The following is a 26,273-nucleotide window of genomic DNA, read 5'->3' on the forward strand; positions in this document are numbered from 1 at the left end:
CAGAGTAGAGCGGAAGAATGACTTCTCGTGTCTTGCTCACAACACACTTGTTAGGGCTTTCCTCTCAGCCTAAATTCCTGTTTGCAGCCTAACAAGTTAATTGGCCCATCTGGCCTACATTAACCCCTTCAGGGTGAGTGTGGGAAGCATACACCATCACATCTATGTATATACATTAGATCATAACAGACTAGTAGCAGCAGCTAATTTCATCTTAAATATAGTATTGTATTAATTTAATGCCTTGGTTTCTTCTCTAACAACCAATTGTGGCCTAGCCAAATACCCTTATTTTAAAACAAGTTTAAGTATTTTAATTATAAAAATAAAATTCCATAAAGAAACACTGGTGTACTCTGCTAGGGATACACCTATGGATTCAGAACTTCCAATTTTTAAAATCCTCATTTCAACAAGAAGTTTTTAAAGTCACTTTTCTGGGATACCAGTACTAATTACCCCACAGCATTTCACTCAGTGTGAGTTAGTCTGTGACCTCACAGATGCTGATTGAACAATGCGGGATAACAACACTGCACTGTGTAAAATGAAATTCTGACTTGCCAAAAGAGTCATTTCTTTTTCAGCTTCACTGGAAAACATACGAAGAATTCAATATAGGCCATATGGACAAAGGATGGAATTGGTAAGGGGGACTTGAGCCCATCACCATGACAGGTCAAAGAGAGACCCACATACGGAGATGTACCTAGGCCCCTTTATTGTCTTAATTCAGCCCTATCTCTAGTCATGCCGTTATCCGTATCGTGAACCCACAAAATGTGCTTTCCTTAGATACGACTTCTATATTTTCACTTACATGGAAGTCCTTGCTGCTCTTCATTTTTTCCAATGACTTTTTTGAACTTTTGCTTGTAATACTGTTTATAACACTTCCTTATTAAATCTCTTGTCTTATGAAAATATTCATGTTTAGTTTTTTCACAATCTAGGCATTCACAAGTAAGTGGTATGGCAGTTTTAAAGCAGGATGATAGATCAGAGCAGAAGAAAAGTTGGGTGGTTTTTTTGGTTTGAAATGACAGCATAGTCATGATTTGTGTGTCTTTGAAAAATTTCTTCAGAGAAAAAGCAATCTTTTAGATAAATTATTCAATTGAGAAGTTGGGAAGACTGCAAAGTAGGAGCATGCTGTTGATTTACAAGTCAGTGATAGAAGCACAAAGGTTTAGTGTTTGTGTCAATCTGCATTTCTAGTCTAGAATGTTTTGCTGTAGTTAGTGTGAGATTCAAATATCTAGGAAGATCAAAATTAATGGAACTCTGTTTCTCTCTGGAGGTTTTTTGATCTGTATGTTGATTTCTCTTCACCGCATGATGAGAGCCTTGAATATTCTAAGCAATGGCAGTATGAAACTGAAACTGGTTTCTACAGCTTATGCACTGGAAAATAGAATGGGGGTTGGTGAGGATCCATAGGGGAGACCCGGCATGTCTTGTGGAGCTACCATATCCTGCACAAGAGGAGTAGGAGGAAAGGCTCTTGTTCCAATGCAGAAATGCTGCACTTTTTTTTTTTTTTTTTTTTCCCCCTGTTCATGAGATGCCCAAAGCTCCTTTGTGATGCTGCTCAATTCTGGCAAAGATAATTATTTCTGTTCTGAGTTTGGGTTTTTTTAACTGACACATGTTTATTTTCTAAAGGTTAATTTTATTTCAGGATTGGGGTGAATGTAGTTAAGTATTGCTGTATTTGTAATGGCTGTTTTTGTCTCTCCTGCAGACTGTGGCAAGAGACTTTTCTTTCCCCACTCCGGGGGGGGGAGGGGAAGCTAGCTTCAGCGTTTTTGAATGGGCCTTTGTTTTCTTCTGTTCCAACATAATTGATGCCTATCCATCGTCTACAACAGAGTTTCTCAAACTGGGGTCCGCAGATGGTACTCCAGGGGGTCCGCAGGCCCCACTGATCAACTCCTCCCCTTCCCTCCCAGCACCTCCTGCACGCCGGGGAACAGCTGTTCAGTGGTATGCAGGAGGTGGTGCTGGGAGGGAGGTGGAGGAGGGGGGAAGTGGTGCACTCAGGGCAGGGGGTAGAAAAAGGCGGGGAAGGGGAGGTGGGGTGGGGGCGGGGCCTTAGGGGAAGGAGTGGAGAGGGGGCGGGGCCTGGGGCTGAGTTGGGGGCTTGAAGGTCTGTGAAAAATTGTAAATCAAAATGGGGGTCCTCGGGTTGCTAAAGTTTGAGAACTACTGATATACACCATTACACGTGGGACTGGGCTAGGCTTCAGATTTTTCAGGTGGATATGTTGGGGCAATTCCAAATTTAAGACTATCAAAAATGTGAAAATGTTAAGAAATCTTCAGGTAAACACAGCTGTAGAAGTGCAAACATTTAGAGTTTTACAAGGGATAAATGTTCAAATAAACGAGAGGACTGGGAGCTATAAGCCCCCAGCCACTGGAGGATTTTGTAGTACTTTGTATATGATAACTAATTGGCAGAACGGCAGAACAACAGTAATTAATTGGGAAAACATGTAGCAAATTATTAATCATGACACCCCTTCAAGGTAAGTAATTATCCCCATTTTACGGATGGAGGAAACTAAGAAAGGTTTGGATTGGATTAAAAGTGATTGGATTAAAGCTACAGAGCCAGGATTAGAATGGCTAAATTCCTTGCGCTATGTGTATGAAAGTAAAATCGTCTTGTGGATTACTTGTTATCAAGCTGCCCTCCTTTGTAGCCGGGCACTGTGCTGATTGGTCAGTTCTAGAGCCAGTATGGCTGCAGGTGGCTTACTGGAAAGGAGCTTGCAGCAAGCTCATAGCCTTCAGCAGCAAACCTGAGCAACACTCCTCACAGCTGTGAATTTGTCTGGGTTGCTCTCAAATTAAGGGAACGGTAGTTAAGTTTTTCATGGACCTCGAAATAGATAGTCTAGTGGTAATGAAAAATGAGGCAAACCATCAACTCCAATAGTTGACTTATTTTCAAGGCTGTCTTCACAAGGAAAACTGAGATTAACTCTAATATTTTTGGCCCACCACAGACTTCACAGAACCTCAGAGGCTGGCTCTCTAGATAAACCTACTGTATGTTGTTTTAGTTAAACTAGTAAATTGGGTAAGGAGAGGTATTCTTGATGTTAGTTTTTAAAACCATAGGATACTTCAGAATTTGTTAGAAAATAGCACCATGGAAATCAGTAATTGAAACTTGTATACTACATTCACTTTTCATGTTAGTGAGTCCAATATTTTTTGTTAATTCTCTCCCATGTTAAATAATTGCTACTTTGGGTAGTAGCAGAGCATATCAACTTCATTGCTGATTGCACACAACATAACTTCTGTTTTCTGCTATTTGAAGGCAATATTTTATAATTGGACTGTGTTAGAAATTACAGTTTATACTGGACCGTCCACATACTGTATACTGAAAAGACTTAAAATAAGCAAACAAATAACTTTAGAAAATTAGCTGTTGTATAAGCTGCAAAAGAGAAAATGGGTTTGAGCCCTATTTTTAGTACTTTATGCTGTATAAAGGAGATCTGAAATTTCTTTTAAAAGAATCTATCAGAAATAACAGTAATATGAAATCTTGCTTTTATTCAGAAGTATTGCTTTTTTATTGTTGCATGTCAGCAACAGACTTAAAACCCCCTAGTTTGAGCTATGAAGCCTACTCCTAACAAATGTAACAGTGTGGTACTTTGGACTAGTTAGATCCATAAAATGCTACTGGCTATTCCACTTCTCTCTTAACTGTTGGATGAGAGAATTCAGGTGTGCTGTTAGTGGTAGGTTTTGTTTGTATGGAAACTTAGAGGGTTGTTATGAGAAAATATGCAACCCAGGAGTGGCGCAGAGATTTTTACCTTCATTCACTGGTTAATATGCATGAAAGATCACAGTACAGACAGCATTAATAACAAAGGAGCCAAAAGACCAAAACAATTGTTTTAAAATATTTTATTCTCAAATACATTATGAAACATTTTTCATGAAAGCGTTCTATATAAACAGTATAAGTATCTTTATTCAGTTCTGCTTGACCTTTGGTGTTGAGAAACATATAGATGTGGGTTTTGTTGGTGTGTTTTTACTGTTAGCTTTTAAGGTGTTAATGGATGAGGTCGTTATTTGGGTTAGGGATTCTCATTAGTGGTGACTCATCCAAACAAAATGCAGTTTACCTTAATTCATTTTCACAGTGTGATCTTGGACAGAACTCATACTAGTCAGAGGTAATATTTTTTTTTACCCTGACTTTATTGGTCCCATTCTTTTTATTTAAAAATACAATGCACTCCTTTTATAAGAATTACATCCGTCCCGGTAGATTCTTACGAGCGGAGTATTGTAGTTAGTATAGGAATGATTTTGTGCCAGTGGTTTTAATGACTATATGCAGTTGATTTTTATAAATTCAGTGCACTGTATGTATAAATAAATGTCACACAAAAGAAGAAAAAATTGAGATTTGAGATACACTTTATTTGGTTAATTGTTAAGTTTACAGTGACATCAATATGAACTCAACCACTACTATTTCTATCAATAAGTGAGGTGAAATTTTAGTAAAAAATAAATTAAAAACTTAAATAAAACTTAAACTGGTGACTTCAGTTTATTTATTTTAGTGGAGCACAAGACTTCTGTGATTGGTAAATTGCAAAGGTTGGGGGAATAGTAATGTATTTAGGTATGGTATCCTTTCCAAAGAATTCTTGATTTTAACTGGTGATACCAAATAGCATCATTATTCTCTAGCACTCTGAGGTTCTGATTCAGCAAAATACTTAAGCAAGTGCCTAACTTTAAGCATCTGACTAGTCCCATTGATTTGCTGAATTGGAACCTTAATGCATAGATCTCCTCTTGTTTTGTAGGCTGCAAAGAGAAAATGGGTAAATGGTCCAAGTGAAACTATATATGAAATACTAATGCAAATGATGGTAGTTAGATTTTACCTTAGCCCTATATTTGCCTTTCTCTGCTGAAAGCTTCAAAAGCTTAGCCTCACTCAAGAGCAGGAAACTGACAAACATTTTCAATCTCTGTACAAACTGCAAATCTCAATACTGTATTTTACTTAGTATAATCAGATATTTGCAGAGAATCCCCAAATGATTAGTTTACCTGATTGAGGTAATAACCAGTACCAACTCTGAGATCTATTCATCTATGATGGCTTATTATGAGGAGGACGACGTCTGTCTTTTGGAGACTTTACACTTCTCCCCCCCCCCACCTTTTTGAAAGGAATGGAATAACAGTGTAAATGTTTTTAAATTACTTTTTGTCTTATTAAATGTGTTGTTTCTCAGTGTAGACGCATATGAAAAAAGGTAAAACATTATATCAAGTACCAAACTAAATGAAACAGCAGAAGGCACACTGTGACATGTCAAGTAAATTGAACTGTAATATTTTCAATATAAAATGGGGAAAGCTTGTGTATCTCACCAACAGAAGTTGATCCAATAGAAGATATTACCTCGCCCTCCTTCTCTCTAAAAAATTATAGTCCGAAAAAGAAATGGGAGGCCAAATCTTACTTATTGTGTCTCAGTGCCTGTTCAGGGATGTGACCCGCACAATTTTAGTCAAATGAGGTTTTTATGGTATCTTAGGGGAAATCAGAATGAGAGGCAAGGAAAGTACTCTGTTATTAACCACCAATGTTTTATATTAAATACTTCTTCCCACCCTAAAGTATAGATGTGACAATTACAGATGCAGGCTTGAAAATTTAAAATAAGCACTTCAGTATTTGTTATATATATTTCAAATATACTTTAAAAGTAGATTAAATCATTTAGAGTGACACACGTTGCATTAGAGAAAAAATTAATTTCTGAAACAAAGGGCTGTTAAGTATTATATCTAGGTGTATAGCCTTTAAAATTAAACCCATAACATTCATTAAGGCCATTCTAAGACAGTAACATCAGCTGATCTGTAATGTGACCCTTAACAAAAATGCAGATTTCTTTGGAATTAAATTAACTTTGTGTGGGTTCTGCTTCATATTCCACTTGAAAACTGAAATAAAAATGTCATGAATAAATTCAAGTGCCACTCTAAGTAATAGCCACTGTGATTGCAATGTTGAAGTCAGCTCAATTCTTAATTTAAACTGATGAGAACTGACTGCTTAGACTTAATCCCAGGGCACTGTAAAAGAACTGTGCCTTTTGAGTCTTACTCTGTTGCCACCAAACTTGTATTGTACAAAATAAACACATTGCACTTAAAGTGGTAAAAGTTATTTATGAAAATATGAATGTTGCTCTTCAAAAATGTAGCCGCTTTTTGTCTTTTACATGTGTTAGTTTTTCCAGCAGGAAGATGGAGGGGGAGAGCACATGTATTATGATTTTATTGCTACAAATAAGATGTGTGGATACTTTTCCAAGTGACCTACTTGGGACCACTTCTGATTTCAGCTCTGAGGCTCTGATTCAGCAAGGTACTTTAATACATACCTAACTTTAAGCACGTGACTAGTCCAGTTGACTACAACAGGGCTCCTAAAAGTTAGCCACAGGCTTAAGTACCTTGTTGAGTCAGGATGTAAAAGTCCAGTAAAACAAATTGGAAGAGAAAAATTCCAACAAAAATAATGAAATTGAAAATATGTATGGATAACTAGTGTCTCGGATTATTGGTAGTCATAGCCAACAGAAAAGGACAATCCTTAAACAGAAGGATGTGGATATAAAGCAGCAATGATCGATCTTTTGTCAAAACAGAGATTGCTTGGTTTAAATATCAATGCAATCAATGTCATTTATAGGCTGTGTAGAAACAGTTCTGCATTATAAGTTCAGTTTTCAGCTTTCTACGTGGCTAATTAAATGTGAGACATTCCATTGTGTAGAACAGAAGCTCAATTAGTGTGTTTCCTTGTCTAAACTTGAATAATGTCAGAAGTAATCATAATAAATTTGAGACTTATAAGCTGTTTATCACACATTTTAAATTTAATTAGAATATAGTTACAAATAGTATTGGATTAATTTTCTGTTCTCTCTAACAACACCACTTTCCAGAATCAACTTTCAATTAAGGAAATTAGGTAAAATTGTCTTGTGTTGCTGCTGATCTGGTTTTTACTATGTAAAATTCAAATTAGGCATATTTGGAAAGTATTTGTTTTTATGCCGGCGCTTTCCAGTTTCTTTGAATTTACATCAAATTGTACTGAAGCTGTCCTCATTGCAAAGAAGTGTTTTATTGAGTAGCTACATTAGGCACAAATGTGACTAGCCCATTTATAATTACTCACCTATTGTAAAAATATACATTTAGCCTTTTGATATTCCTAGATAAGCAATAAAATATTCCAGTTATTTAGAAAATGTCAATTGAATAAAGAATTAATATATGTATGCATATTGCTGTTTGATATATATTGGTGGTTGACTTACTAAACTTAGGTCCAATGTTACATGACAGCATAAGAGAACAGCTTTATTTAATGCATTATTACATGTTTCTGAAAATAAAGGTTTACGTTGTTATTCAAATTTCCCAAAAGGTGACACATGACTAAATATTATATCTAGCCAGTCAAAATGCAGTATACCTTAATAGCTAGTTGTAGTTATTCTTGCTAATCCTATTTGAAGCTCCCTTTCTTTACATAGGGAAAATGGTGCTCCTTCTGGTGATAAACTTTTCATGTTGGCAATACAGCTGAAAAGAAAGAGGGAAGAAGGAAAACGCTGAACTCCTTCTAAAATAATTGTATTTGTAGTCATTAATATTGTGCAGAATAGGGTGCTGAGGTTCCAATGGACATATATTGTTAGATCTGTGTACCGTAAGCATTGGAAGTGATTCACCTAATCATGGGAAGAGCAGTGAAAATGAACTTGCATCTTGCTTTGATTCTGAAAATATAAAAATGTATGATAGGGCTTAAAAAACTGATAACTACCATAACACATACAAACCTCTTGTTGCTGATGTGACATATCCTGCACATGTTAATTCCCTTTGTAATGAAGTCAGTAGTTTTAACTAGAATTCCTCTTTAGTTGTCTGCATCTGCGGGTGGCAAAAATTATTCCAGGCCCCTTTGACAGTCTTTTAAAAGATGTATGCAAATTAATCTAAATTTAAATTGTATGTTGAATTTGCTAAAATAGTCTTCATTTCCCATGCATAAACTGGTACCTGTTTCTGTGTGTACCCTTTCTCCTAAGTGCATATAATTATTCGGAAAGGCATAACCGTTTAACTTAACATTAAAAGGCATTTGCAGTGTAATGAAATCCACCAGATACTGCTTGCTTCTTACTGAGGCCTAGCAGTACCTTACTCCCTTTAAAATGTTTTTATACAATAATATTACAATAAAAATCATCCTACAAATATCTTGATCAAAGTGGACTATTATCTGCCCATATGAGCATATTGCACATGTACTGGCAAGCTGCGCAGAAGAAACAAGCAGCAGCTGGTGAAGTGAATGGCACTCTATACGCCCTGTGATGCTTAAGCTAAATTACAGTCTCCACCAAGTGGTCAAAAGCCTTCAGTAAGAAAAGCTGAAATGAAATTTGACCCTGTTGAGAATCAATAGTCAGATGGTAAAAAGAGCAGAAGATTGGGCATTGTAAGGAGCAGGGTTGTATCTTGCGAGTGTAAATTCAGTTTAAACTTTATTATAGCAAAACCATTTTTTACAAAAAATATGTGGTAATTTCTACACCGTTTTTAAGGATGCTGAGGGTTGTGATGTATGGCTGTTGCTGCCAGTGGATACTGGCAAATGGAGAAGCAAACATGTAAAGGGGAATCTCATTAAAATACTTTACCAGTTCAAACTACATTGTAATTTCTTCCATATAACTTTTTTGATAATTTTTATAAAAAGCATCTGAAGATCTCTTCATTCAGTGGCAAGTGCTCTGTGTAATTTAATTGTAAAATTCTATGGGAAGTAATTCACATGGATTAGGGGGCAAAACACACATATCCATAGTAATTATTTTAGTAAGATCCATTAGGTTTTTTAATCAGTCTGTGGCTATAGAGGCACATTTGCACTCATGGAATCTAGTAGTGTGACTAGAACTCTTTGTTTTGCCTGGTTACAAGCAGATTGAAGGATAACCTGGCAAATTACAGTTTTCCAAATGCTACCTGAGGCACGTGGGGATCACTGAGCAAATATTGAGAAACAAACAGGATCACTCTTCATCCTTCCAAGTGACCGGGATAGCAACCACAAATAATCCCCTTCCCTTTCCAAAGCTAGTGAGCTAGGCAGAAAGAGAACCCTTTTTCTCCATAGCACGGGAGCAGGAGTGAAGCCTTGAAGAACCTTAAAATAATGTGTTGCATTGTAACATTTGTGTTGTGGTGGTGTGTAGTGATTTGAGGCAACATGTGAAACATTGTAACACAAATGTGGTAACGTGACATGAGAATCTCTCTCCAATGATTTTGTCTGATTTATTCTTTGACATAACTGGTTTTTCAAGACTGAGTATCACTGGTACAGAGCATTTCACATTATCAGATGTTTGTCATGGCTGTTTAAATGCCTCAGGAAGCAGTCATACAATTATCTTTTGTCATCTTTTCAGGATCTTTGCAGTTGTACTGGCTGTGCTTAATTTCAGAATGCAGTGCTAAAAATAAAATGTGCTCTTTCACTCTGCATCATATTGGGCTGATTTTTTTTAAAAAAAAAAAGGTCTGATAGTTGTAGATTCATTCTCTATTAGTCAGTCTATTAAGAAGCAAAAATATTTTTGAGTTTAAGAAATAATCCCTAGTTGAGGTAAGAACTATTTTAGTATAATTTAGGTCGGAGTCACATTTTAATATTGGTCAGACATGTTATATTTTTTCCTAATTATTGCAACTCTTAAATGGAGACAGATGCATAGGATTCTGAAAAGTGAAACATTGCAAATGTAGCCTGGTTTTCAATAACGACGTACACTAGTTCAGGGCTCTTTGGTCTACCACTCCACTGTGTCCCTCTCACTAATTATTTTTCTGGACAGGTATTTGGAACCGTTGGGGGACAGGTTTCTTGTTCTGAGTTATAACACATGTCTGTGGTTCGCTGTTAATATTAAGGGAGATGTTTTGACAGACCATTCTTCTATAAGGCACAGATTGTAAGTGAAGAGATGGTACCAGCTAAACATTACAATAGTAAATATAAGTACAGTGTCACAGCATTAAAAATACATTTAGTTCCAGAACTGCATAATTGCAATTTATTTGGCTTTGTAAGAATCGTGGAAATGCAATGCAAATAGTGGTACAAGAAGAGCAAGGAAGAATGTCATGAAAATGTGATCTAAAAAAGCATGTTGGGGTTTCACTGATTTTTATAAAGCTTGTTTTAGTTTTGAAATGTTGTTCTTGATTCTTATTCATTGCAGACTTCCTAAGTGATATTGAAAAAGTTAATCTCAACTCTTTTAATATAATAGCAAAGCTCACAATTTTTATACTTTGGTGTCTGAAACTGACTTTAGGAACTAGCTATTCAACCAACAAACTGAATGGGCCTTCATTCCTTTCCTTTTCTCTGGCAGAATGATGAGAATGTCTGTCTTCAGGACATCCCACTCTCAATACCATCAAGCCCAGAACCACAGGATGTTGAGCCTATATATAAGGTAAATTGACATTGATTGTATTGCAGAATAGCATAACTTTGTTTTTATCAGTATTGCACATAATTGTAAAGTTAGCACTTCCAGATCAAATAAGCCAGTATAAAGCTGAGGTGAGAAACAGTTCTTATATTTACAATGGTCCTATCAGTTCAGTGAAATAATACATTCTTTGACATTGTAATAAATTACCTCTTTTTAGTTTTTTAATGGCTAAGCCACAAATGGACAAATTATAATCTTGCATATGGCAATATATCTTGAAAATAAGGTACACAGTATATATTTTTTTTACCATTTCTTGTGTAGTATTTTGTTTTGTTGTTCCTACACTTCAAAACAAACAAACCCCACAAGCTGCTGACCTGTTTTTATACCATCTAAAGTTTGTTCAAATAAAATGGCCTGTTTGAATCTTTAAAACAGTGTGCAAATTGACACACAAGTTAATTATTGAAAAAAATATGCTTTTTCATATTTGCAGTGGACATGTTACAATAATGGCATGTGAAGTTCTTGGTTTTAATTTTATAGATGTTCTTTATCCTAAATATTTGCTGATTGATATGTCCCATAATTTTCACAGAAAGGAGCCAGTCCTTAGAACCTGTGACAATTTACACCACCAGAGGATCTTCCCCAAATATGGCCCTCTCTCTACTTCTCCACAAGCATTTTAATGAGTGCTAAATTGTAGTCTCATTGCTAAGCTTTCATTACTTCTGTAAAATAGTGTTCTATTTTATTTTGAAGTATGATCACAGTGTAATTAAAGTATTTATCTATGAATTTTATGTTTACAATTCTTTTTTTGTTCACTTATCCACCAATTTGCAAAGTTCTAGAACTTGCAGTGGGGTCTTCCAGTCATTAGTGCAGGTGTTTCTGCAGGAAGAACTTTGGAAACACAATAAAATTAAGGATGTGAGTTGATTGCAATAGATATTTAAAGGAACACTGACAAAGTTGAGTGGCCCAAAAGAGAACTGGTTTTCCTTTTCCATTTGGGTTGATCTGGTATGTGTTTTGGGTGCTGCTTTATAAAAGAATATTTTATACTGTTGTCCATCTCTGTAGTATGAAAGTATGTTTCACTTAAAATTGATATAAGATCCATCAGTGTCTACAGGCAGCAGCTGCAAGAAACTGATAGTATAGGATTTAAAAAAAAAAAAAAAGGACCAGAAATAAGAAACAAATAAAATTAGAGGACTATTTCTTAGATTTGGCTATCTACTGGAAAGGACCTGCATTTTAGAAACTAGTCCTGTAGCTGGCTGCACAGATGGACTCTTGCTCCTTTGTGGAGTTCTATTTAAGTCAGTAGGGATCCGCATGGATGCAAGGAGACACCTACACAAGCCACCAGCAAGACTGGGACCTAAAATACTTAGGTTTCAGGCACTCTGTGCAATATAATTGTATTTCTGCTGCTTGTACTGTGGTCATCTTTTGAGCTAGTTACGCTGCTTGTACTATCTCAGGTCTTTCAGAAATGTAGTCTTGAAACATGAATAATTTCTTTTTCTAGGAATTATTGCCTTCTGTTTTCAAAACCAAACCAGGTTTAATTGACATTCAGTTCTTGTGATTTTAAAATAATCTTCTTTTAATGGGTAGCTGCGTGTTGTTTGCATTACCATAAGATATCTTTGAGTCTGTGTTTCATCCTAACACAGCAGATAAAAGCAGTCTTTACTAAACTGAAATCATATGCAAATATTAACTGAAAATATGGCCCCACAATGCCTTGTGTAGCTGAACAGCATGATTAATTCACTGATAAATACTTAAAAATACCACAGAAAGGAAAAGATGTTAAGAAAACTCAATAATTTCATAGCTGTCAAGGTTAAAAATCCTTGAAAACTTTGCATAAACATTTTTCTCTTTAAGTCTTATGTCTCCTGTTTGATCTAAGTTAAAATTCAGCTCAACAGGACTTTCTGCCCAGTGCAAGAAATAGTTATCCATGTTTGTTAATTTTTTTATAAAATGTGATTTATTTTGTTGTTTTCATTCTGTTCTATTAGTCTACTTTCATGTGATAATTTTCAAATTGCAATTCACACAAATTATAGTATTGCTACTTATTGTTAGATAAACAGGGTAATAAATATGCAGTAATTCTCAGTGTTGAGTTTTTTCTCAATAGCATATGTAATTTTGAAAGATCCTAAAGCCATTGTGAATAAAAAGGAGCTTAAAATACTTTTATTGGAACTAGCGTACATTAAAAATTTAACAGGAGACAGTGTGTTTGCTCAACCCTGTGTCTTGGAATAAAGATGTTCAGTTCAGCCAAGTTTCCCCACTGTTTTTAGCTGTATGTTCAGCTTATGTACATATAGCCCATGTCAGCATGTGGACAATGAGATAAAAGCAGAGCCCAACATATTTTAGGAGGAATTCATCGTGATTAATGCATATTTTCCTGCTGGTGCTTCAGCAGCATTTGATTTACTATATCCTGGGGAGATGTTAAATTAGATAGTTGTCTACCCCCCTGTAGAAAACTTCATGTTGCCTATTTTTCTATTACTTCATATGTCAGACTGAAGATCTGCTAAATGAGATCAGGCAGCTTAAAGAAGATCTGAAGAAAAAAGATGAAACAATCAAACGATTAGAGCACCAGCTTGTAAGTATAACTATGCATTTTGCTAATTAAAACATTTTAATAATAGACATGTATGCATCGCAGAGCATATATTTGTATAGTAATTCTCCTGAAGACTTTTAAGTGGGCTAGATTTTTGACTTCAACATTTATACTTTCAAGATCACAAAGATGTTGTTTATTATTAAGGCTGTGAGTCTGTCACGGAGGTCACGGAAGTAACAGATTCCGTGACTTTCCATGACTTCTGCAGTGGCTGGTGCTGACCCAGCAGCAGAGGTTTGAGTATGTGGGAAGGGGGCTCAGGGCTAGGGGCAGAGAGTTGGTGCTTACCTCGGGGCGGGGGGCCCCCCTGCTCCTGCTGGCATGGCCCCCCTGCAGCTCCTAGGTGGCAGAGAGGTGGGAGGTCTCCGTGCTGTCTGCGCCAGCAGGCCCTGCCCCTGCAGCTCTCATTGGCTGAGGCAGCTGGTGCTTGTGGCAGGGGCATTGGAGCCGCTGACCTTGGCCCCTGCCTCCGCTGACCCTTGCCCCGCCTCCGCCACCTAGGAGCTGCAGGGATGCAGAGCTGGGTAGAAAGCCCCTGCTAGCCCTGCCAATCCCTCCTCCCCCAGCACCAGCGGGGGTCCCTAGCCACGTGCCGCAGCCCGGCTCCCACCTCCCCCAGCACCAGCGGGGGTCTCGGGCCCCAGCACTCACGATGCCCTCAGACTGTCCCCCACCCCTCCAAGCACCTGTGGCCCTCCGCCCAAGTTTTAGTCAGGGTGGGTATTTTTAGTAAAAGTCATGGACAGGTCATGGGCCCATGAATTTTTGTTTATGGCCTGTGATCTGTCCATGACTTTTACTAAAAATACCAGTGACTAAAACGTAGCCTTATTTATTACTTATGGCTTGGTGCAGGATGGAGGATAAACAGGATGGTAATGGATGATAACCCTGATTAATAACACACAGCTTAAATAAAGAAAATTTTAAAAATGATTGGCCAAGTAATTGTTAAATAATTTTTCAACTAATATTGGAATTGAAAAGTGCCTCACTAAACTAACAAGAGTATTTGTTATATGCATGATTGAAGTTACAGAAAGTGAATATAGCTGTAACTGTTCTCTGAGGCTTTTTTAAAGCAATGAACAGGTGTAACAGTAAAATGAAAAATTATGTTCTTTCCCCACATAGATTTACTAAAGCGCATATTAAGACAACCACTAATTTTTAATCTTAGGCCATCAGTGCAGTTAATGGCTCTTAAGTAGGCGGTAAATACAGCCTTGTTCATGATTTTAAAAAAATCCCAGCTCCCTAGTAAAAGTTCAGTACATCTATTTTTTTTTTCTTTTACTGCTGTTCTGGGCTAATTCTGGCCTTGCCTGTCACTGCAGCACAGATTGCCAGGTTATAGCAATTATCTTGTTTTACACAGCTCTGATTGTTGGGCGGTGAAGGGGGATCCCTATAGGTTTGGATGCTATTTGCTTAAATAATTAGGTAAATAATCAGCTGTTTGATCCCCCGATGAGCCTGGTTGATTTGACGTTTTTGACCAGTGCAGCTATACTTTAATAAGAGGTGGGAAGTCTTTCAAGAGAGGATGGAAGCTTGGCTTGTTGAGAACTTTTTTTTGAAGAGACTTCTGTGATGTGAGTAAAAAGTGAGTGAACCTCTGTCCACTCTTCAAATCCTCCATGTTCACGCAATCAAAACACTTGCCTTGACTGAGTATAATGAGGAAGATTTTATATTAATCATCACTTTCAGCTATTGTTTTCGTAAGAAAAAATTAATTCTCATTAACAGTGATAGTTCAGATCATGGATGCGTTAAGGTTGACATTGGATGTCAAATTAAAAGTTTATTTAGGGCTTCATAATTTTCCGTACAAATTGCACAGCAGAAAGCTTTGTAATCTGGCTTTATTTTTTCTATCATGGGTGGAGATGTATAAGCATTTGTCTTGTCAACCAGTGGAAGATTTTTAGCATCCCTTCCCCGTGTAAAAAAAAAAAAATCTAGCTAGGCATTGATCCACCTACCACACCCTTATAAAAAAAGATTAACAGAATTTAATATGGGGAAACAAAGTTTTTTAGAGATGTTTTTATAGAACCCTATAGAATTTGATGGAGAATAACATCCTTTATATTTTTAACTATCATATAAATGCAATTCCCTGTTGAGATAAACTTAAAGTAAGGAGCGTGTGTGTGTTTACCACAGCATCATGTATTTCATATGTGTAAAGTATGAGTTTTTCCAAGCAAGTACTGATAAAATTTATACTATACTATTGCATAATCTGTATGTTCCTTATATTTCAGAGGAACTTTTTTAGATATGTTGGAGGCTTTTAAAATTGTATCAGACTATTTGTCTTATTCCTTCACCTGCAAAGTCAGGCCCCTTAGTTACAATAAGAACAAAACTTCAGGCCGCCGAGGGAGAAAAATGACTAATAACATTACAGAAACCTAACGAATACTGTAGTGTTTCTGAATATATAAATATTACAACTTTGAGGTTTGATATCATGAAACTTCACAGGGCTACATAGAAATACTTTACTTTCAGATGGTATAAAGCTCCCATTTCTAGCCACTAAGGATTTCAAGGTATTTGATCTTAAACTTGTCACCAGCCTTGTCCTCGAAGATGAGATATTAAGAACATGTCATTTTGGAGAAGGATTCTCCTTTTGAAGAGAAGGAAGAAATAATTCTATAGCAGGTTAATTGGAGGGAGGCAAGAAATTATGGCTGTTTAAAGACTTTCACAGGTTTATAACGTTAGACTAAGTCCCAAGGAGGGTGATTGGTGGGCTGAGGGAAAAGGAAGTGGTCAAAGGTGCATGATGTATTGATTTATCATATGGCTCTGCAATTTTTCACATGGATACTATCTCCATCTCTATTTGCAAATATGTGTGTGTACCTAAACACATTGAAACTGGCCTGGCCTGTATACGTGGAATGTATTCACTTTCTTTCTCTGAAAGGGAAATGAAAAGTTAATTTTTTATTTTTATTTTTTCACTTTAAATCATAGAATTCCAGGTAATACTATAACAAAGAAACAAATGAATAAAATTAAAAAAAAATCAGTCTTACCTACAGTTGGTAGACCTTCAAATTGTATCTACCTTCTTGCTGAATTGCATACCTAGTTGTTACAGCAACTGACAAACTTTGGAATGTAGAAGGGAACTGTATTCTAAAGAAGAACAGAACTTGTGATCATAATTATTTGAAGATGCACTGAATATAGTAATGTAGGGCTTATCTTCATGGGGAAGTTAGTACGGAGTAAGCTAGGGTGTGAATTTTAAAGTGCACTAACTATTCCACACTAACATTCCATGTAGACTATAAAAGTACCTTTGTGCAGTTTTGCTTAGTACAATAGCAACTGAGCTAGTAGAAGCTTGTACTAAGCTGTACCATACCCAGGCACTTTCAGTGCTCTGTAAAACTGTCTACACAACGTGTTAATGCGGAATAGTTAGTGTACTTTAAATTCACAGCCTAGCTTACTCTGTATTAACTCCCCTGTGTAGACAGGCCTTTAGAAATTTAAGTGAACATAACCCACTCCCCCACCTAAAACCTGAACATCAATTGTAAATTATTTAAAAGCATTCTTTGGGAAAAGATTCAGTCATGTAGGACTTTAAATACAAGTTCCGCAGCTAAAATCATTACATCACTTGGCAATATACCACATAATGGTTGAACATTAAACTTGCATCTTATTACCAAAATACCATTCACATTTTGTGTTTCATTGTAAAAAATGTGTAATACATTCATTGTTTTCTTTTCTTTGATGGGGGGCTAAGGCCACTAGGTGTAACTGTCACAAAGATGGCCAAAAACCTAAAGGGACGATGTGCACATATGCTGACAAATTCACACAAACCTCCTGCAGGAGAAGTTCTGTGAGTAACACTTACCATTCTCCCTCTCAAGTAAGATTTTGTGTGTTTCATTCTCTGATTCATTCTTATTTTATACCGCTCCATCATGTGACTCTGGTCTGCTCTAAAGATTTCCCATGCTGTGTAAGACTGATTATTGCATTTTTATATCCTTGTAATTCTGCAGCAGGTATTTGACAGTCTTTTCAGAGTTCAGTCTCCAATCATGTTTTTTCTTTCTTTCTCCTTATTTGGGCCTTATTTTAGAGCATGTGTTTACTAATGAATAAATAAAATGAGGCAATAATAGAAAATACGTCTTTTTTTAATTTTAATCACAATTTAATTCTGTTGGGCCAAGGCTGTATCTCTGATCACTCATTAAAACACTTTTTAAAACAGAATGTTTATAGTACAAGATACTCTCATTTGATGGAGTTTCTTTGTGGTAAATTTCAATGTCTCTGTGCTCACTTGTCCTGACAAAAAGTAGCAATGTATTGACCTGAACTTAATTCATGAATGTAACAGAAGTTGTCCTCTTTCTCATTTATTCCACTAGAGCAGTGGTTCCCAAACTTTAACAACCTGTGAACCCCTTTCACTAAAATGTCAGGTCTCATGAACCCCCTCCTAAAAATGAATATTTCCAGGAATTTTCTCCTTTATCTGAGTATAAATTATAAAAGCATTGATCTTGGAAATATAAAATTTGTTTTTATGATGCTTATTACACATTATTTATTATTTATCATTACAGTATTTTTATTACATTATGAAAATGGCAACACTCTTCCAAGATCTCACTTTCGTATCTTGTATCACTTTGAATAAGCCTGTTATAAGACAAGGCTCCTATGTTTCATCAAGGAGTATCAGATGTGAAACAGCATGAAGGTATTTAAGAAGCCAACAACAGAGTTCCTCCTACACAAACATTCAGGTCTTGAGCAGTCCAGGCAAACAACGCATGCTAAAACAAAGCTTAAACTTGTTCTTCTTAATAATTTTAAAAACAATACTAGCCGCCTATTTAATTTTAAAAACGGCAAAAAATATCCACCTTCCTTTCCATTGCTTATAAGGAGTCTTGAAGTTTTAATCGCCTCAGTGTGATAGATATGCTTGCTTTGATCTGCTTAGCTCTTGGAAGTTCAGGGGCTCCGTGCTGCTGGCCCCGTGCTGCCCAGGGTCCCCCTGTAACATTTTGTGAACCCCCAGGGGTTCATGAACCCCAGTTTGGGAACCACTGCACTAGAGAGTTTAGCATCATTGGTTTTCAAATATCTAAAGGGTGGAGGTTATGGTACTAGAGAGACAATCTTCCCTCCCATGTGCAATTGCATGGATGAACCTTCTCTCACATTTCCAACTGCATTGTATTTTTGAGGCAGCTATACCAATAATTTTAGGAGTGTACTTAATGTTGTATTCTGCCATCTTAACACCCAGAAATGAGGAGCTAGCAGCACTGTGTGACCAGCTAGCGCTGTGAGCTGCCAGCAAATGATCCAAGGACAGGTTTGTCAATCACTGCTCTAGATAGTTCTAGTAATTTTCTTAAATGGCTCAATAACCATTACTCCGCTTTCATTCTGACACCAGTGTATACAGCTTAGACACGAATCACTTTTACGTTTGTAAAAGTTGTTGGGAGAATTTGATATAAGATTACAAAAAAAAAAAAGTTTCTAGTTTTGAGAATTGTCAATTTAGATTCCCAATACTGGGACAGAAACAACACCAATGTGCAAGCTGAGAAGCCTCTAGCAAGCAGTGTCTGGGGCTACGTTCACCATCCCTCTTCTTCCTTACTTTAAGTACTGAGGATAGAAAAGAGAGTGTAACCTTTAACCACCCTTCACTTGCTTCTGACTTTTTCACTACTTGAAGCATCAATAACCTTGATGTTCCACTTACTGGGTGTGTCATATTTCTGTCCCTTTGGGAATTTGTTTTTTGGAAATGTCTAGTTTGTATTTAGGTTGGAGTACAGCCATCTTGTATGGCTTCATTTTTCCATGTTTCAATTTTGTTAGGTTGATTACTTTTATCTTATGTGTTTTCGTTGTCTGTGGCCATTGGCATGGATAAAGTAGCTAAGAGAGGCTGGCTTCAAGCCTTGCACTTCTTGCAGTGACACAATTTCCATTACAAATGTCCATGTTTGAGGCATTTATTTGACACATTAGGAAAAATCAAATTCTCAGGCCACCTATGAATCTCCTGACCTCTTCACTCCTTTGGTCAGGATGACATCCACTCCTTTACAGTGCCAGAGCACAGCTGCCATAGCAGCCAGGGGACAACATATTCTTGTATCGCAGACTTGAGTATGTGGGATTTTTCCTACTGTCGTAGTGCCTTGTGGCTTCATGCACCTCTGTGACACCATTTTTCAGGGTATGCAATGTTGACTAAAGAAGGTGTACTGTGCCCATCGTGATAGTATGAATACCTTAGCATGTCCTCACAGAGACAATCAAAGTTAGTGATTTATATTCCTGATGGTTGTTCCTTTCTATAACTGTGCTTTCTCAGGTCACTTTGAGATTTTCAGCTGTGGCAGATGAAGGATGACCATCCCTTAGAAGTAGTTCCCTTCTCACTTATTTTCCTATCTGAAGTAATGTTCAGTGAGGCCTCAGGACTGGTCTGAGGTCTTCACAGAGACAATCCAATTATTCAGGATTGTGGATTCTATAGGATTAGTTTCTGTCTTGCAGGGCTATTTTCCCTCTGATTTGATCCAATCACCTTGATGATAGTTACCCGAGCCATTATGATGGTGCCCAACCTTGCTAGCTCACACAGGTAGTAATCTAGTGTGGGTTCAACCCAGTGTCACTGACAGATGATTATCTCTTGGACTGGGATCAAAAGTTCACCTACATGTTCTCTCCAATTCTGGTGGCCTGAGTTCAGCACTTGTGGTTCCAGCATTACTTCCTGAGCGTTAAAGAACCAAATGTCCCAATTCCTAGTATACTGGATCTCTTGATCCCATTGTGGTCATTTTGAGCAGGCTACTACACTTGGAACAGTCAAAGTTGTCTTTGAGTTTTGTCAGGCTCTACTTGGGTGCCATGTCTGCCCATCTTTGCATCAGACTGTGGAAAGCAATCTTCATTCACCCTATGATAACTAAGTTTTCTGAAAGGGTAGCTCCATGATATTTCCTCTGATGCATACAGTACTTCTCATATGGGATCTGAATCTGAACTTTGTCAGACTGTTTTCTTGAAGACAGTATTCCTCATGCTCCTATCACAACCACAAGTTAGTGATTTATAGTCCTTATGGTTGTTCCTTTCTATACCATGTCCATAAAAATTTTAGTCCTGAGTGCTCACTCCTAATTCCTTTCTAAAGTAGTCTGTGATCGCACTCCCATAACTAGCCTGCTTGTACATTGTGCCAAGTCTAGTTCACTTGAAGGGAGATCAAGCTCTAGTACTGAATCTATGCATAAGTTCTCTAGACATTTTTATGACCTCTCTGCTTAAGGGTGTCCAAATGTATTGGTTTATATTTATATGGTTGTTGGTACCTGGCGGGCATTCAGCCACCTGGAGGTATCTGAGCACACTCGGCTAAGTCTGAGGCAGCTTCTACAATATGCATGTGCACTGTGTCCATCACTGAAATATGCAATGGGCTATGTACACACTTTTGCAACACTATACTCTTGCTTTGGGCTGTACATTAGATGCCCAATTCAGAGGAGCAATCTTGCAGTAACTTTTAATTAATACTTTTCAGACGTTCCTCTTGGCAGTTCATAACTTCTTGTTAATCTCCAAAAAAGGAGAAACTGTATGGGTAATTCACAAAAAAAGAAAGTTACTTGCTATGTGGCTGTTTGAGTTGATCATCTATAAGGATCAACAATTCCATGCTACGTCAGGGTCTCTCCTATGAAAATTTCTGAATCAGTGGAAGAAACTGCAGGAGGACCATGCTCCTTAAAAATTTGGACCCAGGGGAGAGGGTGGAGGGTGAGTGGTCCAGTGGACACTGTTATCTAGAAGGATCCAAGCTCTTGCACCAGAAGCTCATTTATTCCAAGAGTGGGGATCCATATTGACAATCATTTCAAAGAGCCCCACTCCTATAGGAAATAACCATTTTCAATGGTCCTACAAATCAAATGTCTTAATATAATCTTGCAGGTAAAGAATCTATAATCTAATGATTTTGAAAAACAAATAAAAATGAGTTATGTATACTTTTTGTTTGATTTGATGCATGTTTAGTAGGAACATTGATGAGACTTTAATAGCACAGACAAATCAGTGAAATAGTATCAGAGTTGGCTCAGACACTGTGTGTGTGTATATATATCTATATCTATCTATCTATAGATATATATATCCTTAATCAATATGAATGAGTGCATATTAGGGTGAAATGCAATGGTTTCTCCTTTATAACAACGTCTCCACAATTAACTGCTGGGCCTAGAACTGCATTTATAGTCTAATTTTCACCTATTGCCTAAATTAAACTCTAAAGGTAATATTAGTGTTCAGGATCTGAGGAGTGAGCCCAGAAGCCAAGGGAAATGTTGTGTAATACTCTGTTTTAAAGACAGGCTGTCAACTTGAACTTCTTGGAAATTTTTTTAAAATTCCAGTTTTAATCAAATATGAATTAAATAGGATGTCCTATTTTTTAAAGAATATTTCTCTCTAGACATAAAATAATAAAAAATAGTATAAGTTTGAGCTCCCCTCTTGATATTTATAAGGATCTTAACAGGAAGAGGAAAAACTGACCAAGGGAAAAAATGAAAATGACTATTCACAAAGTGTTGTCAAATATTCAAAGTAAAGCAGAAAAAGTTTTCTTGCTAACTTTCAGTGTTTCTAATCTTGCTGTTACTTGTAACTATTGGGTAGAAAACTTTTAGACAGAAATGTGGGGTTTTTTTCCCCCACAACATCGTATCCCTCTGATGTACACAATTATACGTTTTGATGATGACACTGCCTGTCTTTCTCTATAATGAGACAGAATCGGCACAATGATTATACGGTGGACTATGGCACTTCTGATAAGAGAGGTGTTAACCTTGGTGTCCTGGCCAAATTCCAGTTTGAGTAATTACGTTCTGTCTACCTATATTCTCTGAAATTTCAGTTGATGGGGTTCGTCACTTTGTCTTGATGTATTGCTTAACAACACACAACAGCACTACATAGGATACATTCTACTGTCTGTCATGGAGAATTTTGCATTTCAGTTGTGGGTGAAGTGGTTCCTATGAATGACTTTTCCTTCTGAAGGAAAGGCTCTTTAAAACTGAAAGATATTAACCAAGTGGAACTCTGTGTTGTCAAAGAGGGCGAGAAGAAAGATGTGACTAGATCTTGGCAATAATGGGCTGATGTGGCTGCCCCTGGGGCCAGCTGCTCAGGTGCCTTGCAGCCTATGGTCCTTATGCACCATTCACATGTATTTTCCACTTTACCTGTAATTTTCTTGTTTTTGTGACTCAAATTCTAATTCCTAACAAAGTTGGTTTTTAAATTTAGGTTTTTTGGGAATCTATGTAGGCCTATCTTAGCTTAGCAATAAAATGTTCTTTACCTTCTATGTTTGTCCTTGGAACCAAGTAGGAGACGGATAAGCTGTACAAATAGACATGGCCACAGTAAGCACTAGGGCACTATTTCATTGAAATTTAATTTGTTTTTTTGACCCCTCATTTTAGATAAGTCAGTTCAAAATAAATGTTCTCAATCCATTTCCTCCTCCTCCCCTCATATTGTAACCCAACTACAAAACCCATATTTTTAAAGCTTGTGTTTTATTGCATTGGAATGATTTGCTAAACAGTGACTGTATCGAGCTACAATGCAAAACTTTTTTAGCTTGATTTCACGGTGACAGCAATTTTATAATCCCTCTGTTAATATGAATATGTTTGTGTACTCTCTTGCATGGCTTAGTAGAATTATAAATAAAGAAGTATTGGTATGAAATCACAATTGAGCTGGAACCAAATTATATAAAATATCACTTGCAAAAGAAAGAGACAATAAGCTGTATTTTCATGATGGAGGAATACAATAAAAGGAAATGGCATTAGAGACCATAATAAAATATCTTTTCTCACCACAAAACAGTGTAGTTTTTTAATAACTTCTTTTGCTTTATTAACTTTCATATTCAGCCTTAAATAATAGCCTTAAATACATGATTCTTGCTTCCTGGAATTCAAATTCAGTACTGCTAAACCTGGTATTAATTGTGAAATGTTGTGAACATTTACGAAATCCCGTTTTTTCAAATGGACTGTATTTTGCAGAACAGAGTGAAATTTGAATATCCTGTAGCAAAAGCATAATTCCACTGGACACTTTAATTCTCAGCTCCTTAATGTTGTCAAATACGAAGGTCAGAGAGCTCCTTCTGTCAGTGTACATTGATTTTTAGAATTGTAATACTGATTTATAAATCCTGGCAACTCTGGTAGTCGTGTTACAACAGCTCCTATAGAGTAAGTATTAATCTGAAATCATAACCACAGTCCCTAGCAATATTTTAGGAAATAGAACTTAAATATCAAACAGTTAATGTAGAGGATCTCAAAGTGTAGGTGTAAGAATGAAATAATAAAAGGGATAAATAAAAGAATAAACTATACTAGCAGTGGTGGGGATGCTGCAGTTCCCTGTTTTAAAGTATAACAGAATTCTGATTTAGCAGTTCCTTGTTAAATAACTTTGTTTTACATTGTCTTCGGTAACTACATTAAGATAGTTTATACTTCAGTACACTCCATCCTTATGCTTTTTTGTTGTTTTGTTTTGTTTTTGTAAGTGGATGTGTGCTCTGATTAAACAAACTCCTTTTAAAAAAGTGGTGACCATTACCTTGGCCATTTCACTATAGCATATCTGTTTCCATGAGCATGTTAGGGATCATCACTGTTTGTGCCAGGCTTATTCACTCAAGATCTCTACTAAAGCAAATTTAGTTCTTCTGTTTTCTAAGCCAAGTGCACAAACAATTTCAAGCTTTGTAGTTTTAGATTTATTCTTTTCACCTCTAACTCATTCATAAGGCATAGAGACTTGGAATAATTTTTTCTTTAAAGTAGTTAAGGTAGTTTAAAAAGCAGTTAGTGTGCCTGCCTGGTCACTTTCATGATTTTTATTACACATACTTTGCATTCATGGTATATAGGGTACTGATTATATAGCATATTATATTACGAATGTAGGCCCCCATTGGCGCAGTAGACCATAATTGCTTAGAGAGAATCTTTACTATCTGTATTATATCGATAATCCATAGAATAAAGCCTTCAATCTTCACTGATGCAGTAGATCATGATAGCTCCATAAGGAGTCACTATGATCTACTGTATCTTATCTACTTCTTCCATTAATCTTTATCTTTTAAAGCTATCATTTAAGTAGTAAAACAAAACCCCTAGATAAACTACTACCGTATATACTCGATCATAAGCCGGTTCATTTCTAAACTGACCCCTCCAAGATGGATAAGTAAAAATGGAAAATTATGACCTGTTCATAAACCGACCCTATAATTCAGGGGTCAGCAAACTTTGGCTCCCGGGCCATGAGGATAAGCCGCTGGCGGGCCGAGATGGTTTGTTTACCTCAAGCGTCCACAGGCACGGAGGTAAACCTAAGTAAACAAAGTGTCCCGGCATGCCAGCTGCTTACCCTGGTGGGCTCGGACAGTAACAGGGGGGGGAGAAGCTGGGGGTCAGGGGAGTAACCCCTGTGACCACACCCCACATGACCCCACCCCTAGCCCAGGACCCCCACACTCTCCCCATCCCATCCCTTCCCACCTTATCTGGAGAGGATGTCTCCGGCCTGGCTGGAGCTGCTCTGGCAGGCTGGGCAGCACGGCCGCAGCCTGCTCCGGCGGACCAGACCGGGTGGCGTGGCCGTATCTTGTTCCAGCAGGTTGGGCCGCAGCGTGCTCCGGCGCCCGGGCGGCGCGGCCACAGCCTGCTCTGGGGGGCAGGGCAAAGCGGCACAGCTGCAGCCTGCCAGCCCCGGAGCTGCAGCTGCTTCGGAGGCGGTGGGGGGGAGAGCAGCGTGGCCAGAAGCGGAGAGACTCTGGCCCCACCTCTTCCCTTCTGTCTCTGCTGGCTGTGCTGCCTCTCCTTGCTCCCTCTGTTGGTGGGAGGGGCTGTGTCCCACCTCTCCTTCTCTATACCTGTTCATAAGCCGAGCTCTTTCTCTGGTGCTTCCCTTTTTTTACTAAAAAAATTTGGCTTATGAACGAGTGTATACGGTAATTCATAGGAAGTTGTTTAATATTAAGGGCTTGATGTTAATGCACAAGATAGCAGAAGCCTAGCTTCCAATATATTTCTGTCTTCAAATTGCTGCAACATGCCTAGATCTTGCAGCAGATGTGATATATAATGTAAGATCACTGGCTGTTATGAATCTCGGCGCATCTAGGCACAACAAAGGAAAGTTATATTTTTAGTCTTGTGTATGTTTGAAGACTTTTATTTTTGATGTTAGCTACCACAATTAAAAACTGTGATTGGGGTAATGGCCAATAACTTCAATGTAGTTTGATCTCTAGTTATTGAAGATACATGGGCTGCTCCCTGCCCTGGTATAATTTCAAGATAGTTCATAACTTCAAAAAACTATCAGTGGAGGTTACCACTGGAGGTATGAAATCTCCTTACCTACCATTTATTTTACAACAATAATGAAAAAAATATGTATTTTACATGCCTTAGGGAAGTGGGCAAGTAGAATTTTGCAAGACTGGTTTATAATGAACTTTGTGCTTGGGAGTCAGGGCAAGGTAACTTTCTGTTGAAAGTAGCAATAGGTATTCAGTCCCTCAGAACAAATTTACAGTTTACCTTTTTAAAAAAGTGTTCAACACTTGACTTATGAAAGTTCAAACTTGCTAGAAATACTTTGATTAAATATATTGGTCTTTAACCATTGCATGCATTGATTCAAGACACTGTGGGCTTACTGTCTTTAATATTAAACAGATACAGAATTTGTAAAGCCTATTCTTTGTCATTTTTAAAATCTGTTGATGACAAAATTTTTGACTTGTATTTATGAGGACAGTTGTAAGTACTTCCTAAGAAACA

General features: G+C 37.3%; 1 protein-coding gene across 7 annotated transcripts in view; it reads left to right on the forward strand.

The window, feature by feature from the left end:
- Positions 1-26,273, forward strand: part of CCSER2 (coiled-coil serine rich protein 2) — a 146,866-nt gene that overhangs the window by 96,695 nt on the left and 23,898 nt on the right. For all 7 annotated transcript variants that reach the window (XM_024209779.3, XM_024209787.3, XM_024209812.3 and 4 more), the window contains 3 exons: positions 10,542-10,625; positions 13,177-13,263; positions 17,075-17,173. In XM_024209779.3, the coding sequence (XP_024065547.2) occupies positions 10,542-10,625; positions 13,177-13,263; positions 17,075-17,173 (270 nt within the window). The remainder of the gene's footprint in view (positions 1-10,541; positions 10,626-13,176; positions 13,264-17,074; positions 17,174-26,273) is intronic.

This window comes from Terrapene carolina, unplaced genomic scaffold (genome assembly GCF_002925995.2).
Source record: "Terrapene carolina triunguis isolate 2854851 unplaced genomic scaffold, T_m_triunguis-2.0 Scaffold95, whole genome shotgun sequence".
NCBI lineage: Eukaryota > Metazoa > Chordata > Testudines > Emydidae > Terrapene > Terrapene triunguis.